This window comes from Hemicordylus capensis, chromosome 3 (genome assembly GCF_027244095.1).
Source record: "Hemicordylus capensis ecotype Gifberg chromosome 3, rHemCap1.1.pri, whole genome shotgun sequence".
NCBI classification, from domain to species: domain Eukaryota; kingdom Metazoa; phylum Chordata; class Lepidosauria; order Squamata; family Cordylidae; genus Hemicordylus; species Hemicordylus capensis.
In genome coordinates, this window is record NC_069659.1 from 240,151,020 (window position 1) to 240,175,806 (window position 24,787).

The 24,787-nt window shown below is 43.4% G+C and overlaps 1 protein-coding gene across 1 annotated transcript in view; it reads left to right on the top strand.

Annotated features, from left to right (window-relative positions):
• PCDH15 (protocadherin related 15) overlaps nt 1-24,787 on the top strand; it is a 1,296,732-nt gene that overhangs the window by 1,037,377 nt on the left and 234,568 nt on the right. The window contains 2 exon segments of the mRNA XM_053307474.1: nt 5,547-5,675; nt 24,077-24,382. Of these exon segments, the coding sequence (XP_053163449.1) occupies nt 5,547-5,675; nt 24,077-24,382 (435 nt within the window).

Here is a 24,787-nt window from a genome sequence, read left to right on the forward strand (position 1 = left end):
GAGCAGTGCTGCCAAAAATTGAAGGGACAGATCCTAAGTAATCTCACCCTCTTCCTAGCAGTCTCATCCTATCCATCAATACATAAGCACTCATGCCCGGGATAGTGATAGAAGACTAAGTGGAGGAGGAAAACAGAAACCTGAAGAAATGGGGAGGGGAGCCATGCCTCTCCTGGCATATCTGCTAGAGAATAGGCTTGTGTGAGTGTGCCACAAATGGCCCTTGCCGGTAACAAACTCATTCTACGAACATATGAGAAAAATCATTTGTGCAATCTGTCATTTGTCTGATCATTTGTGCAATCTGTCTTTAACCACTACCAGTGGTAAGATAGGGACCCAATCTCTCTTCCCAGGGGAGGGAAGAGGGGGCCACAAGACCCTTCCTCCCCAACTGCAGAGGATTGCACCACTGTGCAAGCGGTCTGAGGAAATGGTTAAAATGTCTTTGCCTTGCCAAGGGCAGGCAAACACTGCCGAAAAGGCATGATTGTGCTGAGCACACATCCCTCAAGCCTTGTGGCCAATGGTTGCATCTTCACTAGCTTGTTGATGCTTTGCCAACAGTCTGGCGATGCACATGGGACAGAGCTTGCTAGGATGCAACCTAGGTGGACTAGGAAGAGAGAGGGCTTCTTCTGCCCAGAAGCCGGAGGTTGCCAAACCATGGTTAGTCTGTCTGTGGCATGATTCTCGGCTTCACAAATTAACCACAGCTTTGTCTATCCGAGGTTTCACACTATATTCAAATAGGGCCAATTTTATTTATCTATTTATTTTATTTTGATACCACCTTCCAAAAATAGCTCAGGGTTAGGGTTACACAGAGAAATAATAAATAAATAACATGGATCCCTGTCCCCAAAGGGCTCACAATCTACAAAGAAACATAAGATAGACACTAGCAACAGTCACTGGAGGTACTGTGCTGGGGGTGGATAGGGCCAGTTACTCTCCCCCTGCTAAATAAAAGAGAATCACAACTTTAAAAGATCCCTCTTTGCCAAGTTAGCAATATGTAGATATATGATTAGTTTCAAACTGAAAATGAAAGCTATCAACCTTCTTCTACAGCACAAGAAGAAAAGCTCAGAGAGGGAAAGTGTGTCTCTCTAGGGTTCATTTATGAGAACCTAAATCATGAACCCACCCATCAATTTTTTCTGTAATTAATGTATAATTATTCAGGGAGAAAAAATTGCCTGAAGTGCAATCTTAAATATATTTGCTTTAAAGTTTTAGTTCTTTGTTTCATTTTAAACAGACCGGTGATGAGTTGAAAAAAATCTAACAATCTATAGGAACAGCCATTACATTTTTAGGAAAATCAGCAAGATTGTAATGAGATGCAAAGTGGGAACTCCTGCTTCACTTGTTTTAGACTGGCTAGTTAACTTTCACTGCAGTTACACCTTTTCAGTGGAAAGGTCAGATTTGCATCTTTGTTTCTAATTGCCATGCGCTTTTTTCAGTGTATACCTTCTGTGAGAATTTTTTTAAAGTGTGATTTTCCATTAGCAAAGTATACCATCCAAGTGTGTATCACACAGTTCAGGATCTTCCCTTTCTGAATGTTTATTATTTTCTGACCTCTAATTAAATAAACTTCATACTCTGTTGAGAAGCTCCATATGCCACCTGAATACATGATGTCAGGATTGTATCCTGGATGTGGGGGCAATTCCACTCTGAAAAGGACTGAATGAACTATCTTCCAGACAATGTACAGAAAAATGCTTAACAACCAAGTTCACAATTTGGTCTTTGGGCAAAGGCTACAGCTTGGCACCTAGCCTGGTTCTTTACTCCCTCTGGGTTAGCCAGGGCTCATTCCATCACAATCCTGAAATTGCTTCACCCAAGTTGTGTTTCACAGAGATGCACGTTTGCCAGGCATTGCAGGTGTAACCCCCCGCTGGATATATCCCAGAGCCTTCTTACCACCTCTCACTTAATGGCTATACCTGCATTGACTGGCTCTGGGTTGCCCCACCCATGGGAACCTATAAGCAGGTCTCATCTCAATCTCCTCAGTTGTGTGGAATCATCTAGGTCCTTTTGCTGCTGCCCCTGACAGGATGGTGTCAGTCCAGGTGACTTAGTGAGGAAGAGACATCTCCCTCTCATCAGATACAGGACTCATACATGGATAAAAATCGGCAAGAAGTAGGTCTTGTTTTAAAAGTACAAAGGCATGGATCCAGCTTTCTTTGTCTACACAATAGTTAGTAGCTCCAGAAGTATGCAGGGACAGCATCCAAGGGGTTGGCATCCATCGCTGATGCTCAAACTGCTCTGTGATGGTGGTATTATGTGACTCTGCTGGGCAAGAGACTCACTCCATTGGGACTTCCTCCAGGCCATCCTATCCACAAATCTCACACACACACTTCTGTGAAGACACAGGAGTCTTTGGGAGCAAGCTACCAATTGCAGTGTAAACAGCCTGAGAAGAGGAGACAGCAACACTGCCACTTCTCCTCTATAAAAGGGAGGCTTTCCCCAGAGGATGACATGGTGAGTCCCACCATGATATATATATCATGGAGGTAGAGAGTCCTCAGCGGGCCCTTTGCAAGGAGCCCGCCCTGCCCATCTGTACAAAAAGATACATCCAGTCAGCTCAATGGACCTTGCAGAAGCATTGAGATACACATCCAGATGTGCATGTGCACCCCCATCAGCTACAAGGGAAGAAGTCTAATTATACATGACAATCTCGCATGCTGGATCACGGCACCCCATCAGTCAGTCAATCAATTAATCAATCAATCAATCTTTATTATGGTCCTAGACCAGCATAAAACAGTATGAAAGCAATAGCAATCTATAAAACTGTAGCTAATAAAACACTGTAGAGTTATGAGGGTATCGGATCAAGGCATATATATATAAGGCTAGCAATGTAAAAGGATATAAGTGCTTTTTTATGCATATATTCTTTTATATTGTATGTACTTTGAGATTTATCTACACTTTTTTCAGATTTCAAGGTAATTTCTTTTCTGTATCCGAGACTTCATTTAAATCAATATATTGGCTTAATAACTTCATTTCTCCCTGATGGCAAAGAATACTCATTTTCCATTTTAATTTCAGAAGTTTTTAATTGTAGAATAGACATTTTGAAGTCCCTTGCTTTTCTTTCTTTTTAAAAAATCAAATCTCCTATTCATCCAGTTGTTTTATTATTGGGGTATTTCTCAATGTGAACATAGTATGTTCACATACACAGCAATTCTATCACTGTTTTGAAGAATAAAAGTTAAATAGTGCCATAATTCACTTGCAAGATAAAGACTTGCCTTTTACTACTGCAGTCTCTTCTGGCTTCTCATTAAAGCGCTGAGCAAGGTCCCGTACTAATAGGAAGGTCCCGTACTAATATATCTGAAATTTTTGAAGTCTTGTCAGCAATACATTTTTACTCTGATTGAGAGCTGATTTTAAATATATTTCTCACATGTATTTATTTTCTAGAAATCTATATAAACAGGATTGCCCCCACACCCCAAGAAGACATGGGGCACATGATATTCATACACAGAGCCCTGTGGTTTTCTTTGGTAGAATACAGGAGGAGTTTACCATTGTCATCTCCCACGCAGTTTGAGATGATGCCTTTCAGCATCTTCCTATATTGCTGCTGCCTGATATAGGTGTTTCCCATAGTCAGAGTAAGAGATCAGGAAAAGTTGTATCTGCATCCTGCCAAAGACAGAAATGTAAAGCAACAAAAAGTAATTTCAGTTTTAGAATCCACACAACTAAAAATGTGTGTTGATTAATAACCAACAAAATTTAAAGTAAATATACTGAGGCATGATTGTCAGTTCTATGAAGGGAACAAAAATGTTTCATAATTTACCAATAGTATCCTATTGAAGATGATCAGATATAGGTCAGTATTAGAAGAGCACATGCTTTGCATGTAGAAAGTTTAGGTTCAATTTTCAGTGAATTGGGACTTTAAAAGGGGGAGTTGGGGTGTTCACTTTTTAAAAGGTGATATTTCAGGTGGCAGAGCTTTACAGGATCTCTTGCTCTTTAGTCTATGGTTTCTGTCATATTTTCTTGGTTTACTACAATCTATTTTATTGCTTATCATTCTGCTGCCTTAAAAATGGGTCATAAATCCAATTTGAATTTACTGTGCTTTGTGTGTTTCATCTGCAGTTTGCTTTTATGCACTGACAACAAAATGAAAGGTAGAATTGTTCTGAGGCCCAATTCTTACAAACAGCAGATGAGATGGTAAACATATGTCTGAATTAGATAATTTAAGACTAAAGTTATTTCATACAAGAAAAAAAGGGGGGGGCTGTACACATGAAAAATTTATACCTAACATGCTTGGTTTCTGTGTGTATGGACATTTTTGTTTCAAAAAGCATTAAATCATGGATGTACCCTTCTACAATCTGAAGTGATACATTTCAGACATAGATTTACCACCTCATCTGCTGCCTTATCTATTTAAACAGGGGACTGCCTCAATTACACAGAATCCCTGCTAACTGGATAAAGAGGCACCTTTTACAAAGGCTTTCATACTTAGCTGAGGCACCAGCTGCCCACCAAGCTTGGTTTATTCTAGCCTATTTTCTTAAAATAAGCTGAGATCTGTAACTCATTTCAAACCTTGGGTACAGTTCTTGGATTATCTCCAGTAAATTGGCTAGAACAAACAGAAATGTGTGGGTTTGGGTGGATCTTGGTTTCTTTTAACCTAGTTAAGAAGTGGAAGTCACTTAGTGATGGGAAGGTGGAATCACATGTTCTCAAGGGTCAGAGATATGTGGTATCTGGAGTTAACCAAGGTTCCAAATTATGTCTGAACAAGTCCAATCAATCATATATCTATCACCAATTTCATTTCAAGCACAGGAGCAGAATTACACATAGAATGATCCCTTTTTACACCAAAGGATTCATCAGAAACAGGTTAGGTTTGTTAAAATTGCCGAGAAGTTTGGGTCAAGCCTGCTAATGGTTAAACACTGAACTCTGGACCATGGATGCTTCATCTTGAGTAGTTAGTGGACGGACCTAAGCAGTGGGGAGGGACCATTTCTCAATCATAGGATGCAAAAAGTCTAAGATTCTATTCCTAGTGTCTCCTAGGAATTCCTGCTTTTCAAAAGGATCCTGATTGCCATGGCTGGGAGAAATCTTTCCTTAAGACCTTGGAGAACTGCTGCCAGTCAGAGCAGGCAGTCCTGGATCAATAATCTGACTCAGTGCACCATAGGATTATATATGTGCTCCAGTTCAAAATGCTGGCTTGTGTGCCATAATATAGTAAGACAGATATTTTTCTAAAATGTTTTTTGGGGAAAATGACATTCAAAATGAGAAGATTTTATTGCAATTGTATTGAGTGTAACCAAGTAAAAAGTTAAGATCATTAATTTGTGTGTTGATTTCCATGAAACTATAAATTGTCCTTTTTAAAAAAAACACCACCACCATATGTCAGTAATGGCATAACTGTAGCACTGACCATACCCTATACTGCATAATTTTATTTATTCTTTTTCTTTCAGACATCAACTGCTACAGTTAATGTGGTTGTAACAGATGTAAATGATAATGGACCCATATTCGATCAGTTTCTTCCTAAAAACCTTACAGTACAAGAAGAAGAAGCCAATGCATTTGTGGGTCAAGTGAGGGTAAGCTACTGCTGTTGTTTCATAATGCTTTTAAAGATAACCTATATGAATAAAAGCTGCCAGATTGTCTGATTGATCATGAGGGTGAGCGGGGAGGTAGGCTCCTCCCTGCCTCCCTGCACATGAGCACCACTTGTCTAAAAACTCTGCTGCTCACATGACACCCGTGTGGCACACTGCGCCAGGAGTATAGTGCCTTGAGAGATTTCCCAGGAGCCGAGCGCTCTTGCTACCTGGCTCTGGGTGCGCTCAGGCTGTGTGCAGCCCAAGCACACACACAACCCTGTCGCCGAGGTTAAGGGCAAGCTTGCACCCTCAACCCTGGCTAAAGGCCGGGGTTAAAAGTCTGGTAAGGCGGGGCGGAAGTGCCAGGATCAGGAGTGATTCCAGTGCTCCACACAAGCAGCCTAACCCAGGCTGGGCTGTCCTAGCCTGGGTTAGGCTGCTCGTGAGAATCGCCTTATAGTCTGATGTTCTAAAAACGACATTATTCCTAGAGATGTAAACTGGACATATAGCCACATACATTCTTTGCAAACTGCCCACACGATCCACCTTTTCTAAGCTTGCATTTTACATGCAATTTGGTAGTGAATTCATTTGATGAATCAGTAAGTCAACAAAAGCATACACTAAGAGTGCCTTCCTAACCACTAGGAGCAGTCCAGCAAAACTTATGTTGTGACTGTGGGCAAAATACAGACATTCATCAGACCATGTGTTAAAGAGTTGTGCTTTCAGCTGGATGTGTCTCTCTTTTTATAAAACTATAGCCATGGAGGGGTGGGAAATACTCTGATTAGGACTGAATGGGAAGGGGAAGAGTAACCTTTTCTCCTTGCACTCATTTGCTGAAAATAGCAGCTGGGGATAGTGATGGAGAATGGATTTCAAAGGAAAGGGTCGACTCTTCCCTCTATGTGTACTGCAGTCCTGATCAGTCCACCCAACCTCCCCCATTGCACTTCCAGGTATAAATATCCCCCCAAATGTATAATTTGACCCTAAGGTTCAAAATGCATGTGACAGAGGCAGACTCATTTATAGATTAAATCTACCCCATTTAAATCAAAGCCAATCACATATAAATGTAAGGGTGGAATCCAGTTTTTCTAGAAAAAGAGGCACTTGGAGGTGCTTTTAAATCCTCCCTCTACCTCTCTCCCAACATCATTTTCCCACCCTCGGAACTCTGGTGCCAGTGGATCCAGGCCAGGTTAAAAGAAGCTGGTGGAAAGGGGAGGTAAGCAGCAGGCATAAGTGGTATTCAGTACCATTACCTTCATGTCCAGCGTGGTGTAGTGGTTAGAGGGCTGGATTAGGACCGGGGAGACCCGAGTTCAAATCCCCTTTCAGCCATGAGACTTGCTGGGTGACTCTGGGTCAGTCACTTCTCTCTCAGCCTAACCTATTTCACAGGGTTGTTGTGAGGAGAAACTCAAGTATGTAGTGCACCGCTCTGGGCTCCTTGGAGGAAAAGCGGGATATAAATGTAAAAATAATAATAATGATAATGATGATGATGTCTCCTTTATTCTAAAAAATGGACACATCAAGGCAAAGCCAAACAAGCAGGTCTGTCACTAATGTAGTTTGAGTCTTTGCTCTCTTGTGAAATGAATGGAACTGAAGTACACAGCTAAGTCTCATTCAGATATTATGGAAGCAGTAGGGAAATCATTCCCCCGTTGTCCAGTCACATGTTCCTCTAGTGTCATCAGGATGGTAGAACAATCTGGATAGGGTGAATCACAGGATTTCTTTCCTTGTCCGCATGAAATGCTCTGGAAGCTAGGTGACATTAGCAAGAGAAGGATGCCATAGTTGTTTTAAATGATCCACAGGGTATTTTCATCTGGACAATACCTGCCTCATGTAGGACCAGATCACAGGGGAGCAGTTCACATGTTACTGCAGTGTGATGGCAAACATTTTGCAAATGTATGCCAGTAGTGTCTACACATGTTCTTCTGTTCTGAATTATGAATACTTATTTTTATGTTCCAACTATACCATAAATAATTGTATATTTGGTTATTCACATTCAGTTTGAATCCTATATTTGGATGGAATGGGCTACACAACAATATTCTTTTATTAACCTCATGGTGATTGGGAGCAGATGTGACCATTTCTATTGTTAGATTAAAAAGGAAGAGCAAATTTACTTCCTGATTTTGCATTATTTTGAAAACATTTGAAATGGGACCCCTTGGATTTTTTCTTCAGAAAGTAATGTGAACTATTTCCACATCCAGAATAGGAAGTTCTTTCCATGTTTGAAATCCCATTTCTGGACATTACCAAAGAAATGTGAAAACAGGTTGCATGAATCCTATCTTTAATCCTATCACTTTATTCTACTACACGTGTAGACCAACATTAAGTAGTCCAAGAACATGAGTCTAATCCGAGGCCAAAATATGTATTTTATCAAATATTGGCAAAGAAATAGTTAGAAGAATATTTTAAACAGATCTCTCCTCGCTTGAATATAAATATCCTTTCGCTACTTTATTTGAACAAGGATGTTGGAATCAAAACAAGAGAGAATGGCTGCATTCACATGTAATATGGAACATTGGACCCACAGTTCCACTCCTCTGCTGCTCTCCTGTCCAGATTCAGACAGAACAGGGACCAGGGAGCCTGCAGGCATCAAGACTGCAGAGGGCTGGGGGAATTGGCTGTGCAAGCTTCCTTCTTGCGTGAGGACAGCCTGCACTGCCAATCATGGCTAGGGATGTGCACGGAACTGGTTCGGTGCTCCCTTCCTGGTGCTGTGGAGATGCTGAGCATGGTGATGCTGCTCATGGTGATGCTGCTGGAGCTGCAAGCAGGAATGCTGCAGCCCATTGTGCCCACTTCTCTGGAGAGGGCCGGCAAGGGGAAAGCGATGGGGCAGGGGCTGACAGGTATGTAGCACCTACCTTGCCATTTAAAGCAACCTTCCCCCACCCTCCCGGGAGTGCACGGACTGGTTTCGCGCACATCCCTAATCATGGATGGAGAAAGGGTGGAACTTCTTCCCTTAGCTCCAGCCACAGGGAAAGCAGCCTGAGGGTATGAATATGGACGTTACACAGGCTGAGTTTAACCAGGTCGTGGCAATGAAACTCACTACATCCCGAGGGTTCCGTTTGGAGTTCCAAGAGGGAAACCTCACATAGGTTGCCTCACGGAACTAGCGTGGCACTCATTTGGATGTGCAGGTTTGGCAACCTCTGGCCCTTTTAACTCCAGTTCTGCGTTACATGTGAATGTGGCCTTTTTAGCCGAATGACTTAGTTTGTGGGACACTCCAAGCTGCAGCAATATACCTCATTGCATATCAGGAACCAGTAGCAACTCTTAATATCCTATGAAGTGAAACAGCACTCAGCTGGAGTCCTTGTACGCAGTGGCATAGGAAAAACTCCTGCTGCGAATGGGAGAATGCAAAGAAGATTAAAAGAACAAAAACTAAAAAGGTCGAGTCTCAAAGTGTTGTGGATGCATTTCGAATGCTTTTAACTCCACATAGTACTGATCCAATTGTGGCAATTGGATTTGTAGGAGATTCCCTACTGTTCTTTTAATTTTATCATTGGGATTCCCCCAAAGTCAATTTTTGAATGCAGTTTCTTTTCTTTCATTTAGAAGACCACTATGAAGCAGAAAGATTTGAGAATTCAAATGCACAAAAACTGACAGTGAAGTTCATCCATTTCAAACCACTTTTCTTATAGTTATTGACTTCTCTTATGTAGAACATAAAGCTATTTTGATCAAAATAATTACATCTGAAATGTCCTGCAAGTTCATGTTTGATATTTACAACTAGCACATTTTCAGGAGGCATTGAGTGGATTATACAATTCCCTGAGTTCTAAGCTATAAGGTAGATGTTGGTATTGTTAGCATAAAAGGCTCTGTTAGTTACAAAATTATATTGAATTTGGAATTCTTATTACTGAAAAACCATTACTTCTATTGCAGTTCCAGACTTCTTACCACTAAATTACTATAATGCTGTAGCCTAAATCTATTCTGTGCCCACAGAGAATGATTAGATGGAAGGCTTTAAGCAGTGATGTCCTTTGGGGATACTGTATTCCTAATGGCAGCCAATGCTGTGACATAGCAGAAGCAGGGAATGGCATTGGTGACACAGTGCTGATGAATGTTTAAAAATGCCCAGCATAGCTGATGATATAATAATTATTATAACTGAATATGTATATACTGCTTTTAAACAAGAATTTCACAAAGCAGTTTACATAGGAAAAGGAATGGAAAAATGTGAAAAGACAGAAAATGGGCTGATTCAGATTTTATGTGGAGCCTTAGATAAAGCTGGGGTCCATGTGACATTTCTGTACCTTGGGAAAAGGTGATTCCTCCTCCCATCCCTATGTGTGCATCCACTTCCCATCTAAGTTAAAATAAACCAAGATTGGTCGTGATATCTGAACCATATACCCATGGTTTGCAGTAAGGTACAGATCTTGGCTTATTTGGTTCAATAGGCTAGCATAAATCGAGAAGAGTGGTTTCAGACATCAGAATTAATCTTGGTTTATTTTAACCTAGGTGAAGACTACTGGGTGGGGATGGGAGTGGGAATTACGTATTCCTAAGGCTCAGAGACATTAAGGCGGGTCTCATGATCCGTGAGGCCCACTTTTTCCCAAACTGTGGGGAGAGCCCTGGGCGGCCGGATCAGCCGCCCACACAATTGCCGGCTCCGTGACGGAGCCAGCGGGGGCTGGGGAGCTCGTGGGCCTCACAGGGCCCCGGAAGCCCCAGTAGGCCCTGCGCGAGTCTGCAGGGCATACTGGGGAGACCCCTGGAGTCGGGAGGTGGCTTTCCGCCTCCCCTCTGGGGGTCTACTCATGAGTAGGCACGGCATGAAGCCACGCCATGGCTACTCACAACCAGATAGCCTGGGTTTGCGGAGCGCTCACTCCGCAAACCCAGGCTATGGGGAGGTCTACAGGAGCGGGTTACTCGCTCAAGAACCACCAGGCTTGCAGCTGAGCCCGGTGGTTCTCATGATTAGCAAAAATCGGGCTAGGCTCTCCTAGCCCAATTTTTGCTAATCGTGTGAATAGCCCCATTGTATGCAGTCTGACTTTAAACAAGGTTTTCATATGGTCTCTGAACCAGCTCAATGGCCCAAAGGGGCTCACATAATAAAAGAAACACAAAGGAGACGCCAGCAATTGGCACTAGAGAGACACTATGCTGAACTGAATAGCAACAATTTCTCTTGCTCCGCTAGATAAATGAGAGCCTGCACTTTGCTTATCATTGGCCTGAATCTGCACAGGGCACGCCCAGCCATTCACCAGCAAGATATTTAATCCTGCCACTGTCTCTGCTTCTTCAAAGCATTGAATGCCAGAAAGAGCATGGGGCTGTCTTCCTCTTGCCACCACTAAGCAGTAGTAGTTACATCTTACTGCCTTACCTCAGTGACCACTACACTAGGGATGTGCCCTGCTGTGCATGCACAAAGATTTGTGGACTGTTTTGGCACTGAACCAGTTCATACATAGTCCAAGCCAGTTCGGTGGCATGGAGAGGGTAGCAGATAGGGGTGTGCACGGAACCGCAGAGCTGCGGTCCAGCACTGTGGGGTGGGTTCCTTTAAGGGCGGGGAGGGTTTACTTACCCCTCCCGCCGCTTTCCCCCCTCCAGAGCTCGTATTTATTGTAGTAATTGGGGCAGCAGCATACCTCCCTGCCGCCCCTTGTCCTTCTGCAATGCAGCCTCCAGGACGGGGTGGGCACGCGCGCGGCTCTGCAAAGGGACGATCCTGTTGCCGAGGGACTCACGTTTTAAAAGGTAACTGCTGATGCCAATGGTAAACCCGAGTGAGAAGCCGGCACAGCACCGAGCTGGCCTCCGGCGCCCCTCCGCCCGGCGGCTCCCCCATCCTGAGCCGCTGCCAGCAGCCACTGAGAGGAGCTCCGCCAGGGAGGACGCACCGACGCGCCCAGCCCACCCTCACTTCCGGCTCCCAGGCGACTTCCCCCCACATACAGCGTGGCTGCCTTCCTTCTACTCCTCCCATCGGGCCACGCTGTATGTGGGGGGAAGTCGCCTGGGAGCCGGAAGTGAGGGTGGGCTGGGCGCATCGGCGCGTCCTCCCTGGCGGAGCTCCTCTCAGTGGCTGCTGGCAGCGGCTCAGGATGGGGGAGCCGCTGGGCGGAGAAACGCCGGAGGTCGGCTCGGTGCTGTGCGGCTTCTTGTTTGGGTTTACCATTGGCATCAGCAGTTACCTTTTAAAACGTGAGTCCCTCGGCAACAGGATCGTCCCTTTGCAGAGCCGCGCGCGCGCCCACCCCGTCCTGGAGGCTGCATTGCAGAGGGACAAGGGGCGGCAGGGAGGTATCCTGCCGCCCCAATTACTACAATAAATACGAGCTCTGGAGGGGGGAAAGCAGCGGGAGGGGTAAGTAAACCTTCCCCGCCCTTAAAGCTATCCCCTCCACCCGAACCGAACCGGCCAGGTCCGGACCGGTCTGGACGGTCCGGAGGCCTTTACAATGGCCTCCGGACTGGTCCGGACCCATCCGTAGTAGCAGAGATCTGGAGCTTTAAAAATGAGGAGAGTAGGTGCTTACCTGTTCTCTGCCACCACGTGCAGCTTCATCCCAAGAACCCATGCATGGCGCTGGCGTGCACGTGGTGTGCACGCATGCCATTTGCGTGGTCAGAAACATCATGCTGACCACTCAAATGGCACCTGCATGGATGCCATGTGTGTGCAGGCGCCACATGCAAATACAAATTAAATTTTCATAGTTGTATTTAATAACATTAATCAATCTGGTATGTTTTCCTATTCTTCTTCTGCATTATCATCTTCATTTATTCCTGTCTCTCTTGATAATATTGTTCTCTGTGTTTCTTTTAACCAGCTAGTTGATCTTTTTTCAAACTTCCTTAAAAGTCTTCCTTTCCAAATTGTTCATCAGCCCCTCTGTGAGGGGTTAATTCAAATAAAAGTCTACAGACAAGAGTTCACAACAATCTTACAGTGGTCCACCTTGTAAGAAAAAGGGTAGAAAAAAAAGAGGAAATCAACCTTGATGTAATATGCACAACACTATACAATCAGTCCTGTTAAAATAAATCTATTTAAATAGCATTGTACTGAACAGAACACTCCACCCTCCCACTTTGAAATGTTGGCCGAATCAAGATTATTTATGAGAAAATTACAAGATATTCCCTAATGTTCTATGAAATTGAACCATTACTTCCTAGGCAGGGATCATCCCATTCCGTCGTTATTTTTCTTAATGTCACAGTGGGAGTTCTTGCAGGGGAAAGAGAATAGAATAGATTATGTTGGAATTAACTTCCTACATTATTCATAATTACAAAGTTTGAAATTTTTCCATTTTGAAGAAACTACTTTACACAATATGGCACAGCATGTTACATTTCCTACTCTGACATATAGAATGTGAAGCTGCCTAAAAGTTTTTGTTGTGAAGCCTTCCCTTTATTATGAGTACACATAGACAAGTTTAATTTTTAAGAAATAAGTAGACATTGTTAAGGAATAAATTGTATAGATTCCTAATCCCTAGTGTATGATCTTTAGAAAGGCTCCATAGACTTGGCAATGCTAGCATCATATAAAATAAAGGAAGCAATCCCAAATTAGCAAGGTCCCTTGAAATCCTAATGAAAGCTATGGCAGTTAAACACACAGCTAAACCACACCCACCTGAAGCTTTTGAAAGGAGTCAGATGTCCATTTGACCTACTGCTGACATTGACAGCACCAACCTTGAGGACTTTGGGTGGAAGCGTGCAGTAATAAATGGGAAAAATACATAAATGCACATGCCAAGGTTCTTTTGCAGGGCTGTTTCCATTCTTTTTTGGTGAAGCTATGAGCAAATACTAATAGCTAATTGGTATGTGTCTCATACTTGAGACTATGTGCCATTTGTTTACAGATAGACTAATGCAGAAAAGTGCAGTCACAACACTACCACACTATCCCTACAAAGTTAAGTTAGCTTTTATCATGAGCTTATGGCCTTGGGTTTTTATGGTCTTGATCTGTATTTCTCTAGCACAAAACTAGCTCTCATTACATCCTTCCCATTAGGTTAACTGGAACTGCAAAGAATGACAATTGGTAGTATTTGATGAAGGGAGTGTCTAGGAACCCTCCACGTGCTCACAGTCAGCCTGTACCCCAGGATATAAGCCACTATCTCCATCTTTATCTTGCATATCCCCTCTAAACTCAGATTCCTAAGCAATTCACAGAGCCAGTTGGGATGTAAAAGTCAGACCAGTTCCATTATTGAATCCATTCCCCCATACTCCCAGAAATGTTTAATACAATTCTCACTGCACCAGAGCATAGTTCAGTGAGCCCTAAAATGCCCTTCAAACCTCTTCAGAGAGTTTCTGAAGAGGTTTGAAATGCCAGTTTCAGTTTGCCTGCTGATCTTGAAGGAAGAAGAGGCAACAAGCTTGTATTTATCTCCTAAAGAAGATAACAAGCAAGGAAACACAGCAAGGAAATAACTAACTAACTAACTAACCAGGAAAACAAAAGGGGAAAGAGAAGCTAAGTTTGTTAGGGCTAGTAATTTTCTAGGGTGTGATTTCTGGCTGGTTGGAAGTATTTGTTTCTTTGTCAGAGGTGTTAGCCTGAGTGGAGGATTCATTCCAAGTGAGTAACAGTCCAGTTTGTGGGAGGGGTCACATTCCTGAGGAGAGTCAGTTTGCCTGCTGATCTTGAATACAAGGCTCAGACCAGAGGAGCTTTCTTTCCAGAAGTTTGCGAACAGGAGTTTGCAAACAGATAATGAAGGATTTTTGCAGGGAGATTGGTGGGGAACTCTGTGGGGAGGCACGCAAGAACAAGTGCTTCATCACAGAGGAGACACCCAGCACAAGAATAAGGTGAGTTCATGCAATTTTTTTGGTGGTCAAGCATAAATCCTTTAATTAGCTGACAACTGCACCCAATACATAGCTTCAAGTGAACAAGACCTATATACTCTAAATAGCCAATCATACCAGTTATGAAGGTAGAATGCCAGCAGGGGAGGGGGTGCTTCCCAGTGTATTGCACAGAGTGTTGCATGTGTGACTATCTGCCCGAGGCACAGAAGTCCTAGGTGTGCACTCAGTGCAAAAAGCTTCTAACTCTCAAGGAACAGGTTCGTTCCTTCCAAGCCAAGGTGGCTGACCTGGAGAAGCTCAGGGAGGCAGAGAGGTGTGTGGATGAGACCCTCAGGGATGTGATAGAGGCATCCCACTCACAGGCTGACAGCGCTTCTGATCATTAGGGGCATAGAGAGATGGGTCTGTGACTTGCGTGTAGACCGCACGGTGGCTTGCCTTCCTGGTGCAAAGGTTGTGGATGTCACACTGCATCTAGGTAGTCTGTTAGGCAGTGCTGGGGAGGAGTCAGCTGTCGTGGTGCACGTTGGCACCAACTATGTTGGGAAATGCAGCCGGGAGGTCCTGGAAACCAAATTTAGGTTGCTAGGTAGCATATTGAAGTCTAGAACCTCCCGCGTAGCATTCTCTGAAGTCCTTGCTGTCCACACGCAGGGACAGCAAGACAGGTAGAGCGGAGGGGTCTTAAAGCGGGAGAAGGGGCTTAGTGTTGTTAGGCACTGGGATATGTTTTGGGGCAAGCAAAGCCTGTACAAGAGGGACGGGCTCCACTTGAACCAAGATGGAACCAAACTGTTGGTGCTAAAAATCAAGGAGGTCACAGAGCAGCTTTTAAAATGACACCTGGGGGATTGCCGATAGAAACTGGGAGGTATCTGGTTCAGCCAGCAAAATCCCCTGAGGTGTGGGGCTGCTCATGTTTTGGATAAACCAGAAGGGGACAGAGTAGAGCCAGGAGTTAGGCAGAAGAAAATACATGACAGCTAGCCATATAAGTCAAAGGCTGTGAAGGGGGATAGTACACACCAACCCCAGATGAGGGACTTGGCGTATAGGTGTCTATATACCCATGCCAGAAGCCTCCAAGCGAAGATGGGTGAGCTGGAGTGCTTGGTTACTAATGAAAACATAGATATAGTGGGTGTAATGGAAACTTGGTGGAACAGTGAGAACCAGTGGGACACAGTTATTCCTGGATTTGTTTATTTATTTATTATTTGTTTGTTTTTTATACCGCCCTTCCAAAATGGGTCAGGGCGGTTCACAATTAAAACAAACCATTAAAACAGTAAAGAGCTAAAACAAAAATTAAAAAACAATATAACAACAATTAACAATTTTAAAACATTTTAAAACAATTAAACAGTCGCAGTAATTAAAAAACTCTAAAACTGGGTTAAAATATTAAAACTGATTTAAAAACCCTGGAAAGCCAGGCCAAACAGATACGTTTTAAGGGCTCTCCTGAAGGCTAATAGAGAATTCAAATTACGGATTTCCACAGGGAGTGCATTCCACAGTCCTGGAGCAGCTATGGAGAAGGCCCGCCTCTGAGTCGCCACCAGACGAGTTGGTGGTAACTGGAGACGAACCTCCTCAGATGACCTTAATGTGCGGTGGGGATCACGCAAAAGAAGGCGCTCTCTGAGGTAAATCGGGCCTAAGCCATTCAGGGCTTTAAAGGTAATAACCAGCACTTTGTATTTTGCCCGGAAACATATTGGCAGCCAGTGCAATTGTTTCAAAACAGGTGTAATATGGTCTCTCCGGGTTACCCCAGAGACCAATCTGGCTGCCGCATTCTGAACTGATTGAAGTTTCTGAACTAAGTACAAAGGCAGCCCCACGTAGAGCGCATTAAAATAGTCAAGCCGGGAGGTTACCAGCTGGTGCACCACTGTTTTGAGGTCATCCTCTTCAAGGAATGGGTGCAGCTGTCAAATCAGCCGAAGCTGATAGAAAGCACTCTTGGCCATGGCCTCCACCTGAGATACCAGGGTGAGGCCTGGATCCAGGAGTACTCCCAAGCTGCGCAATTGTTCCTTCCGGGGGAGTGTAACCCCATCCAGCACAGGAAGATCTAACTCACCCCTCAGATTCTGAGCCCTCACAATGAGCACCTCCGTCTTGCTTGGATTCAGCTTCAATTTGTTATCCCTCATCCAGCCCATTACTGCCTGTAGGCAAGCATTTAGAGAATGAGTGCCATTTCCTGAAGATGAAAGGGAGAAGTAGAGATGTGATAACACCCAGCACCAAATCTCCTGATGACCTCACCCAGCGGTTTCATGTAGATATTGAAAAGCATTGGTGACAGAATGGAGCCCTGAGGGACTCCATATAAGAGCTCCTGCTTTGAGGAGCGACTGTCACCAAGCTCCACCATCTGAGATCTACCCAAGAGATAGGAACGGAACCACTGCAAAGCAGTGCCTCCTATTCCCAACTCCCCTAGGCGATCCAGAAGGATACCCTGGTCGATGGTATCGAACGCCGCAGAGAGATCCAAGAGGACCAACAGAGTCACACTCCCTCTGTCAATTCCCTGGTATAGGTCATCCATCAGACTGACCAAGGCTGTCTCAACCCCATAGCCTCAAGGCTGTCTCAACCCCACAGTTTGAAATAATCTAGATAATCTAGATAATCAGTTTCCTCCAAAATCACCTGGAGCTGGTTGGCCAACACCCTCTCAGTTACCTTGCCCAACCAGGGGAGATTGGAGATTGGCCTAGAACTATCCATCGCTGAGGGATCCAGGGAAGGCTTCTTAAGAAGAGGTCTAACTATTGCCTCCTTCAAACAAGGAGGGACCCTACCCTCCCTCAGTGATGCCTTTATTATATTAACTAGGCCATCTCCAACAATCTCTCCACTAGATCGGAGCAGCCAGGTTGGGCAAGGATCCAGAGAACAAGTGGTAGGCCGTACCGCTCCAAGCAGCTTGTCCATGTCATCAGGAGTCACAGAATGAAACTGATCCAACCTAACACTGCAAGAGGGATCGCTGGATACTTGCCTCATAGACCCTGCAGAAATAGTGGAGTCCAAGTCGGCCCAAATACAGGAGATTTTATCCACAAAGAACATACTAAAGGCGTCACAGCAGAGTATCTCCAGGAACTGATTTGAGGCAGAAGGAGCAGAGATTATACTCCTTACAACCTGGGATAACTCTACCGTACGTGAACCCACAGACGCAATGCGCACTGACCAAAAACTCTTTTTTGCTGCATGCACCGCCATTGTGTAAGTCTTCAAATGGGTTCTATGCTGCATCCTGTCAGATTCAAGCCAAGTTCTTCTCCACTTGCGTTCCAGTCACCTACCTAGCTGCTTCATCCCCCGCAACTCCTCGGTATACCAGGGGGCCGTTTTAGAAGCAGGCCTGGAGGGATGCTTAGGAACAATCATATCTACTGCCCTGATGAGTTTTCTATTCCAGGTTCCCACCAGGGCATCGACAGAATCACCAGCCACACCAGCATCAAAACCCTCCAAGGCCTTTTGGAAACCTACTGCGTCCAGCGGCCTCTTTGGGCAGACCATCCTAATAGGTCCATCACCCCTGCAGGGTGATATAAACTCTACAGAAGGGACAGGGAGGGGAGGATTGAGGGAGGAGTAGCACCTTATATGAAAGAAGGGATAGATTCCAACAGGCTAGAATACCTAGGTGGACACATAATCATTATGGGTAACATTACGAGGACTGAAAGGAAATGTGTTATCATGCTATCACCCTCCAAGTCAAAACTCTGAGAGTGAACTGGAGTTGTAGAAGCAAATAATAGAGGCATCAAAGAGAGACATGGCAGTAAAAATGGGTGACTTCAATTACCCACACATAGACTGGGTAAATTCATATTCAGGTAATGAAAGAGAGGCCAAATTTCTAGACATGCTAAATGACTGTTCGTCGCAGAACCAACCAGAGAGTTGATGACCTTGGGCTTAATCCTTAGTGGTTCCCAGGACCTGGTGCGAGATGTCAGAGTTGCAGAACCATTGGGTAGCAAGTGACCATAGTGTGATCTAATTCAGCATATATGCAGGTGAAGAATTGTCAAGGAAGTCCAACACAAATGTGTTGGACTTCAGGAGAGGAAACTTCTCAAAAATGAGGGGACTAGTAAAAAGGAAGTTGAAAGGGAAAGTCAGGAGGGTCAGATCACTCCTTGGAAGGCATTAGATGCTACCAAGGAGCCACACACCGCAGCAGTGCATAAGGTAACCTCCCACCCACCCTTCTTCAGACCCACCCCCACCCCAGGATGCTTGTAAAGGGAAATCATGCAATCCTTTCCTGCCTTCTGGGACATACTGGTTTTCCAGAGAAGCAGCTGGAAAATGTAGAGGAGCAAGGTCAACATGAGCCTCTTCCAGATGTAGCATCTCCTGCAAAAGAGAGTATGGGCACTGAAGAGAAGGAATTTTGAAGACTGTGGCAGAGGTGGGGCCCAAGAACCTACGTGTGCTGAGCTTGGAGAGTGCAGAGGCCTTGCCATGTGCAAAGTAACATTAATCTACTCAACACTAGTCTTAGCAGTTCAACATCAAATCACATGGCGAGCAAGTTCGGCACTTGCCTTTATTCAAGACTCATTTTTACGTGCCATTGTTCTTTGTATTCTCTGGCTCTGTTCAATCTGGACCTAGAGTCCAATTTCTGGATGGGAGATTTTCAGAGGTGAAATGGGCTAGTTTCTCCAACTAATTCATTCAAGAGTTAATCTTGCTGTTAATTTTTCTGATTAATACCTGCAAATAGATTTGCTATGCGTATTTTCAACTTTCGAATCAGAACTGGATGCCATTTCATTAGTCTTTAAGTCAAAACTTTATTTAGAAAGAGGTCAGTAACTCCAACCTTTTTTAGTAAGGAGAGCAGAAAAGATATGGACTTTAAGACATAACGATGATCAAAGTATTAGTATCATGCATTTGAGAAACTGGCATGTCATATTGCCATTAAAAGGTACATAAATGGACACCCTAGAATATTACATACATGTATAGGTTACAGTTATTTACATTTAGATTACATTTAAATCAATGATTAAAAAATTGTGCCACAAGTTGCCAGAGAAAGTTAAATTCTAGAGCTCAAGTATGGCACATTACATCAAATCTTCAGCAAATGTATAATTAACTTCATTTGCTCAATGCATTTGCTCAGACCCTTGCAGGTCTGGTCAAGTGGAGACAAGTGCGCATGCCATTTTATACTGTAATTTCTATAGGGACGCCCGCTTAAGATTAGTGTCCCCTTTGCTGCAACGTTTTCCTGGGCATTTGGATGACTTCTATTTGAAGTATTTACTGTCCAGTCTTGATGACGACCTAATTTGCAAAATGGCAAGGTATTGTTATATCGTTTGCAACATCCGCTCAGGTTTTCATTAATGTTCTGCCTTCTTTTTTCCGTGATTCCTGTTTTATGATTGTAACGGAGGGTGCTCTGCTCTCTTTGGCTTTCAGTAAGATCTATCTGGAGTTCACCACAACTGTCTTAATTTTAACTTGTCAATATTGCGTACAATCTGTTTGATTTATTGTGCTGAGTTTTTTGTAAGTATGTATGTTTTACTAAGAACTGGTCTATGACCGCAATAAAGGATGACTGACTGACTCAATGCAAGGTGACATGATTTTTTGGTGTGTGCTTTGTTACAATTTGCTTTTTATACTGTGAATTGTCATACATCTAGCTTTCGTATCCAAGGATTTCACAATGTACTGTACAAAGACTGGTGGTCAAACCAATCAGACAATAGCAGATACTGTAGACACTTCAAAAGAATTCACTTGTTATAGTGTTGATTGAGTAAAATGAAAGTGTAGTCCCAACAACTCATATGATCACCTTGTTCCTTTGTTATAGTCACTGACAAGTTGCAGCTGTTGAGCAAAGGATAATTTATTGAGTTTTTTAAAAGAACCCTAATTCATATTCATGCATAGTTTTGCTCTAAGAAGACGATGTGTTGATGATTCAGTGCTGAATATAAACAAAACTACCTCTAGATAAGTACAAGGCAAATACAGCAGTATTTATCTGTGTGTACATTTCAACAGAAATTAGCTCAACGGTATTGATCTGTAACAAAGCCATGTAAAAATCCACATACAGGGCCAATTTCACTGTGGTTCTGTACATGTTTACCCATGCCCCAGTACAAAATGCACACATGCCTGCAAGAATTGCTGCAAAGAACTAGGCACATATACCATTTCTCAAAAATCAAAAGTGGTAGGAGAGAATTGCTTCCAAGTTTTAAGAAGAGAGGTATCCTTGGTGTGTCTGCGATCTTTATGCTTGATGGGCTTCTGTTTATTTTGTTATTGGCTACGTGTGGCCAAAATTGCATTCTAAGGTAGTGGCTGGCCATCACCACATTTTGAGGTCAAGTATTCCACAATTCATTTATAGCTTTAAAAAAGAAGACATATTAATAAAGGAAGGTACGAGGTATGTGCACGGAACCAGTTCCGTGCACTCCCAGGAGGGTGGGTGGTGGTTGCTTTAAGGCACAGGGAGTGTGTCCTTACCTCCCCCACTGCGTTTCCCCCGCTGGCACTGCTGTCAAAATAGCTGGTGTAAGGCGGCTGTATACCCTCTTGCCACCCCAGTCAGTGTAATAACGGAAGTAGCCGGTGCACATCACACACATGCACCAGCCACTTCCATCATTATGCTGACTGGGGTGACAAGAGGGTATACAGCTGACCTGCACCAGTGATTTTGACAGCAGTGTTGGTGGGGGAAATGCAGCCTGCGACTTAAAGCCAGCACACTCCCTGCAACATAAAGCAACCCCCTCCCCATCTCCAAACCAGCTCGAAAGGCAGTCTTTCGAACCGATTCGGTGGTCTGTGAATAGACAGCCGAACCGATTCATGCACACCCCTAATAGGTACAGGACCCGCCCTAGAATAAATAGTTCCCGGGACAAGGAGTACCTTCAATGGATCCACCGCCCCCACCCCATGGTTACTATGGTACATTCATCATTCAGTGAGCCACCAGCTCAGCTCAGTGTCCCCTTCACGTAGGTGCCCTGGGCAACTGCCCATCTTACCCACCCCTAAGCCTGGCCCTGGGTCTGTTGTTATCAGCCATGAGAGCTGAATGGAATCTCCATATTCAGATGAAGATTACTTCTCCATACCATATTTCTGGAAGACAAACAACAGGTGAGGTCTGTTATCTGCTTCCAAAGGCATCTGGCTGGCCATTTTTGAAACAGCATGCTGAGCTAGCTAGATCCTTGCTCTGTTGTCCAGCAAGTGAATTCTTCCCCAACTATGTTAAATGTAAAAAGAAAAGTGACAAATTGGACCTCTTTGGAAAGGTTCACAACAGTCAATCAGCTTCCTGCTGCTTTACCTCGAGTGAGAAGAGATTAAAAATAAATCCCCATCTATATTTCTTCCTACTCTTACAGAAATTGGTGTCTCCTTAGGAACTCTTGTTTTTCAAAATGTGAGCTGCTTAAATTGCAGGACCTTTTAATGTAACAATTTTTCTTAAAACAAAACAGTACAACTGGTTACCCTTTTTCACCTTTTCCTTTGAACATTCTGTTTCTTTCCATTCTGACAGACATAGAATTTTTTTTTTAAGCCTTCATTCACTATGCAGACTTTTAGTGGAGGCCTTTGGGGAGCAACAACAGAACTTTTCAAATGAAAATAGGTGGGTTTTTAAAAATCCTTTTAAAAAATTCCATTCTGAGAAGCTCTGAGAAGTTTCTACATTCTCTTTCCATGATAAACTGAAGAATGCATGTTTACACCATTTAATCTGGCAGTTTAGTTTTAGGCAGAGATAAATCTTTTTAACTTTACTATTATCTTGAAGGGTGTCATTTGTAATCCAGTTAGCAGTAGTTTGATTGCTTTCATGTGACCCTTATTTAAAGCCCAAGTGTCTGCATGGACACTTTGGCTTTGCTTGTATACATCTGTCATGGATTAAGGTTATGATTACTACAGGAGCAACTTGTTCTATCTCCAAATTGCCCAAATCAGCTGGATTTGGGTACAAATTGATTTGTACCCAAATCAATTCACACACCCCTAAAAAACATGGCTCTTCACCCTGGTGTTTATATGAGAGTACAGTTTTTACTGCTAATGCTTTGTGGGTTTTGTTTTGCTATTTTATATAGGTTTTTAAACTTTTAATTAGGGATATATTATTTTATATTTATATTTAATATCTGTACCTTTTGTATTTTAATTGTGCATTATTAATTTACATTGTAAACCACTTAGGGATTATTTTATTGAAAACGGTATAGACATCTAACAATAAATAAATAAAACAGATTTGGATTTCATACATGTAACTCAACGCATGCAACATCATTTGCTATCTGAATAGGTAGTTATGGGGAGTTGGAAGAGAGGCTGTTTCGTGGTATTGTGTGTCCATGTGCATGCATTTACTCAACAATCAAGATACGTCCATCCGTCACTCAGAGAACTGGGAGGGGGGTGGACACTGAAACTTGAAGGATGGCAATTTGTGCTAAATAATTTTTCACGAGATATCCAAAATCTCTCCAAAATACAAAATAAACACAGCTTGCACAAAATAGGGACTTTGCCTGGTGAAGAAAAATAGCTGGTGTGTATGAGTTCAAGTATCTTGGAATGACCTGGACTAATGTCAATTTCTTATTTATTTATTTATTTTATTTTATTTTATTTTATTCGATTTCTATACTGCCCTTCCAAAAATGGCTTAGGGCGGTTTACACAGAGAAATAATAAATAAGTAAGATGGATCCCTGTCCCCAAAGGGCTCACAATCTAAGAAGAAACATAAGATAGACACCAGCAACAGTCACTGGCGGTACTGTGCTGGGGGTGGATAGGGCCACCCCTAGCACATTTTACATGTTAGAGGGTAACAAGTTGTCATTTTTATTAGCAATTTTAATTAACTTTTAATAGATTTCTATGAACATAAATAGGGGCAAGCAGAAAGTGGGGGCAGGCAGTACTCTGTGAGGCTCTGTCTTTAAAATGCAGAGTTTATAGTTTCAGGAGAAGCACACTTCAGGAAGTGGGCCAATGTGGACTATTGTAGCAGCAAATGCTAACTTAGGTCTGAACTGGTTACAGGGGTAGACCCTTAGAAACTATATTGATGATTATGCCTGAATAGAATATGGCTGCAGCCAATATCAGTTGCTTAAGGATGTTGCACTAGGCAGCTAACTAGGTGCTTTTTTGCTTGTTTGCATCTGCCTGGGACCGGTTGCATGCATCTGCTTTGGACCTGCAATGATATTGCTCTTTGGAATCTAGATTAATAGTTTGGATGTCTAGCACTTTTATCTGAAGAAGTGGGATTTTGAAGAAGCTGGATTACTTCCATTTGCCTGAAGAAGGTCTCCTTTTAGTGCTACAGGATCCTCCTTCTATAATCTCCTGATTATACATATTTTATTACTTTTTAGGCTACTGACCCGGATGCTGGAGTAAATGGCCAAATCCGTTATAATCTGGCAAACTTCAATCATCTTTTTCGCATTACGTCCAATGGCAGTATTTACACATCGGTGAAGCTAAACAGAGAAAACAGGGACTATTATGAACTTATTGTTGAAGCAACAGATGGAGCTGTTGATGCCCGTCGGGCAACATTAACTCTTGGAATCAAAGTGCTGGATATTGATGACAATAGCCCTGTATTCACTAATGCCTCCTACATAGCAACTATACCTGAAAACCTACCACCGGGCACAGTCTTCCTGCGTTTACAGGTAAGAAACACAGGCAGTCCCCTAGATATTGTCTGTAAGTCTGCAGGGATGTGCCAAAATGCAATTCGGGTAACAGAATCGGGCACTTCCCTTTAAAAATGAGAGCTTACACAGCCCCTTTAAAGCAGGTGAGAGCAGGTCCATACCTGCTCCTCCTCCAATTGCCTCCATTGCCATACTGCTAGTGCTCCCCCCAGCTATTCCCATGTGACAGTGGGGCATCTCCCAGCTGCCCCTGTATGACACTGGTACGCACATGGTCTCCACACATGCATGGCGGCCATGTTCAGCTTTGCTTGTCAACCTATCTATGTCACTTCATTATAGCTGATCCAGAATCAGCATATGTGTTCTCGTCCTCCCTCCCTCCCTCTCCCTCCTGCTGCCCCTCCAGCACCAAGCTTG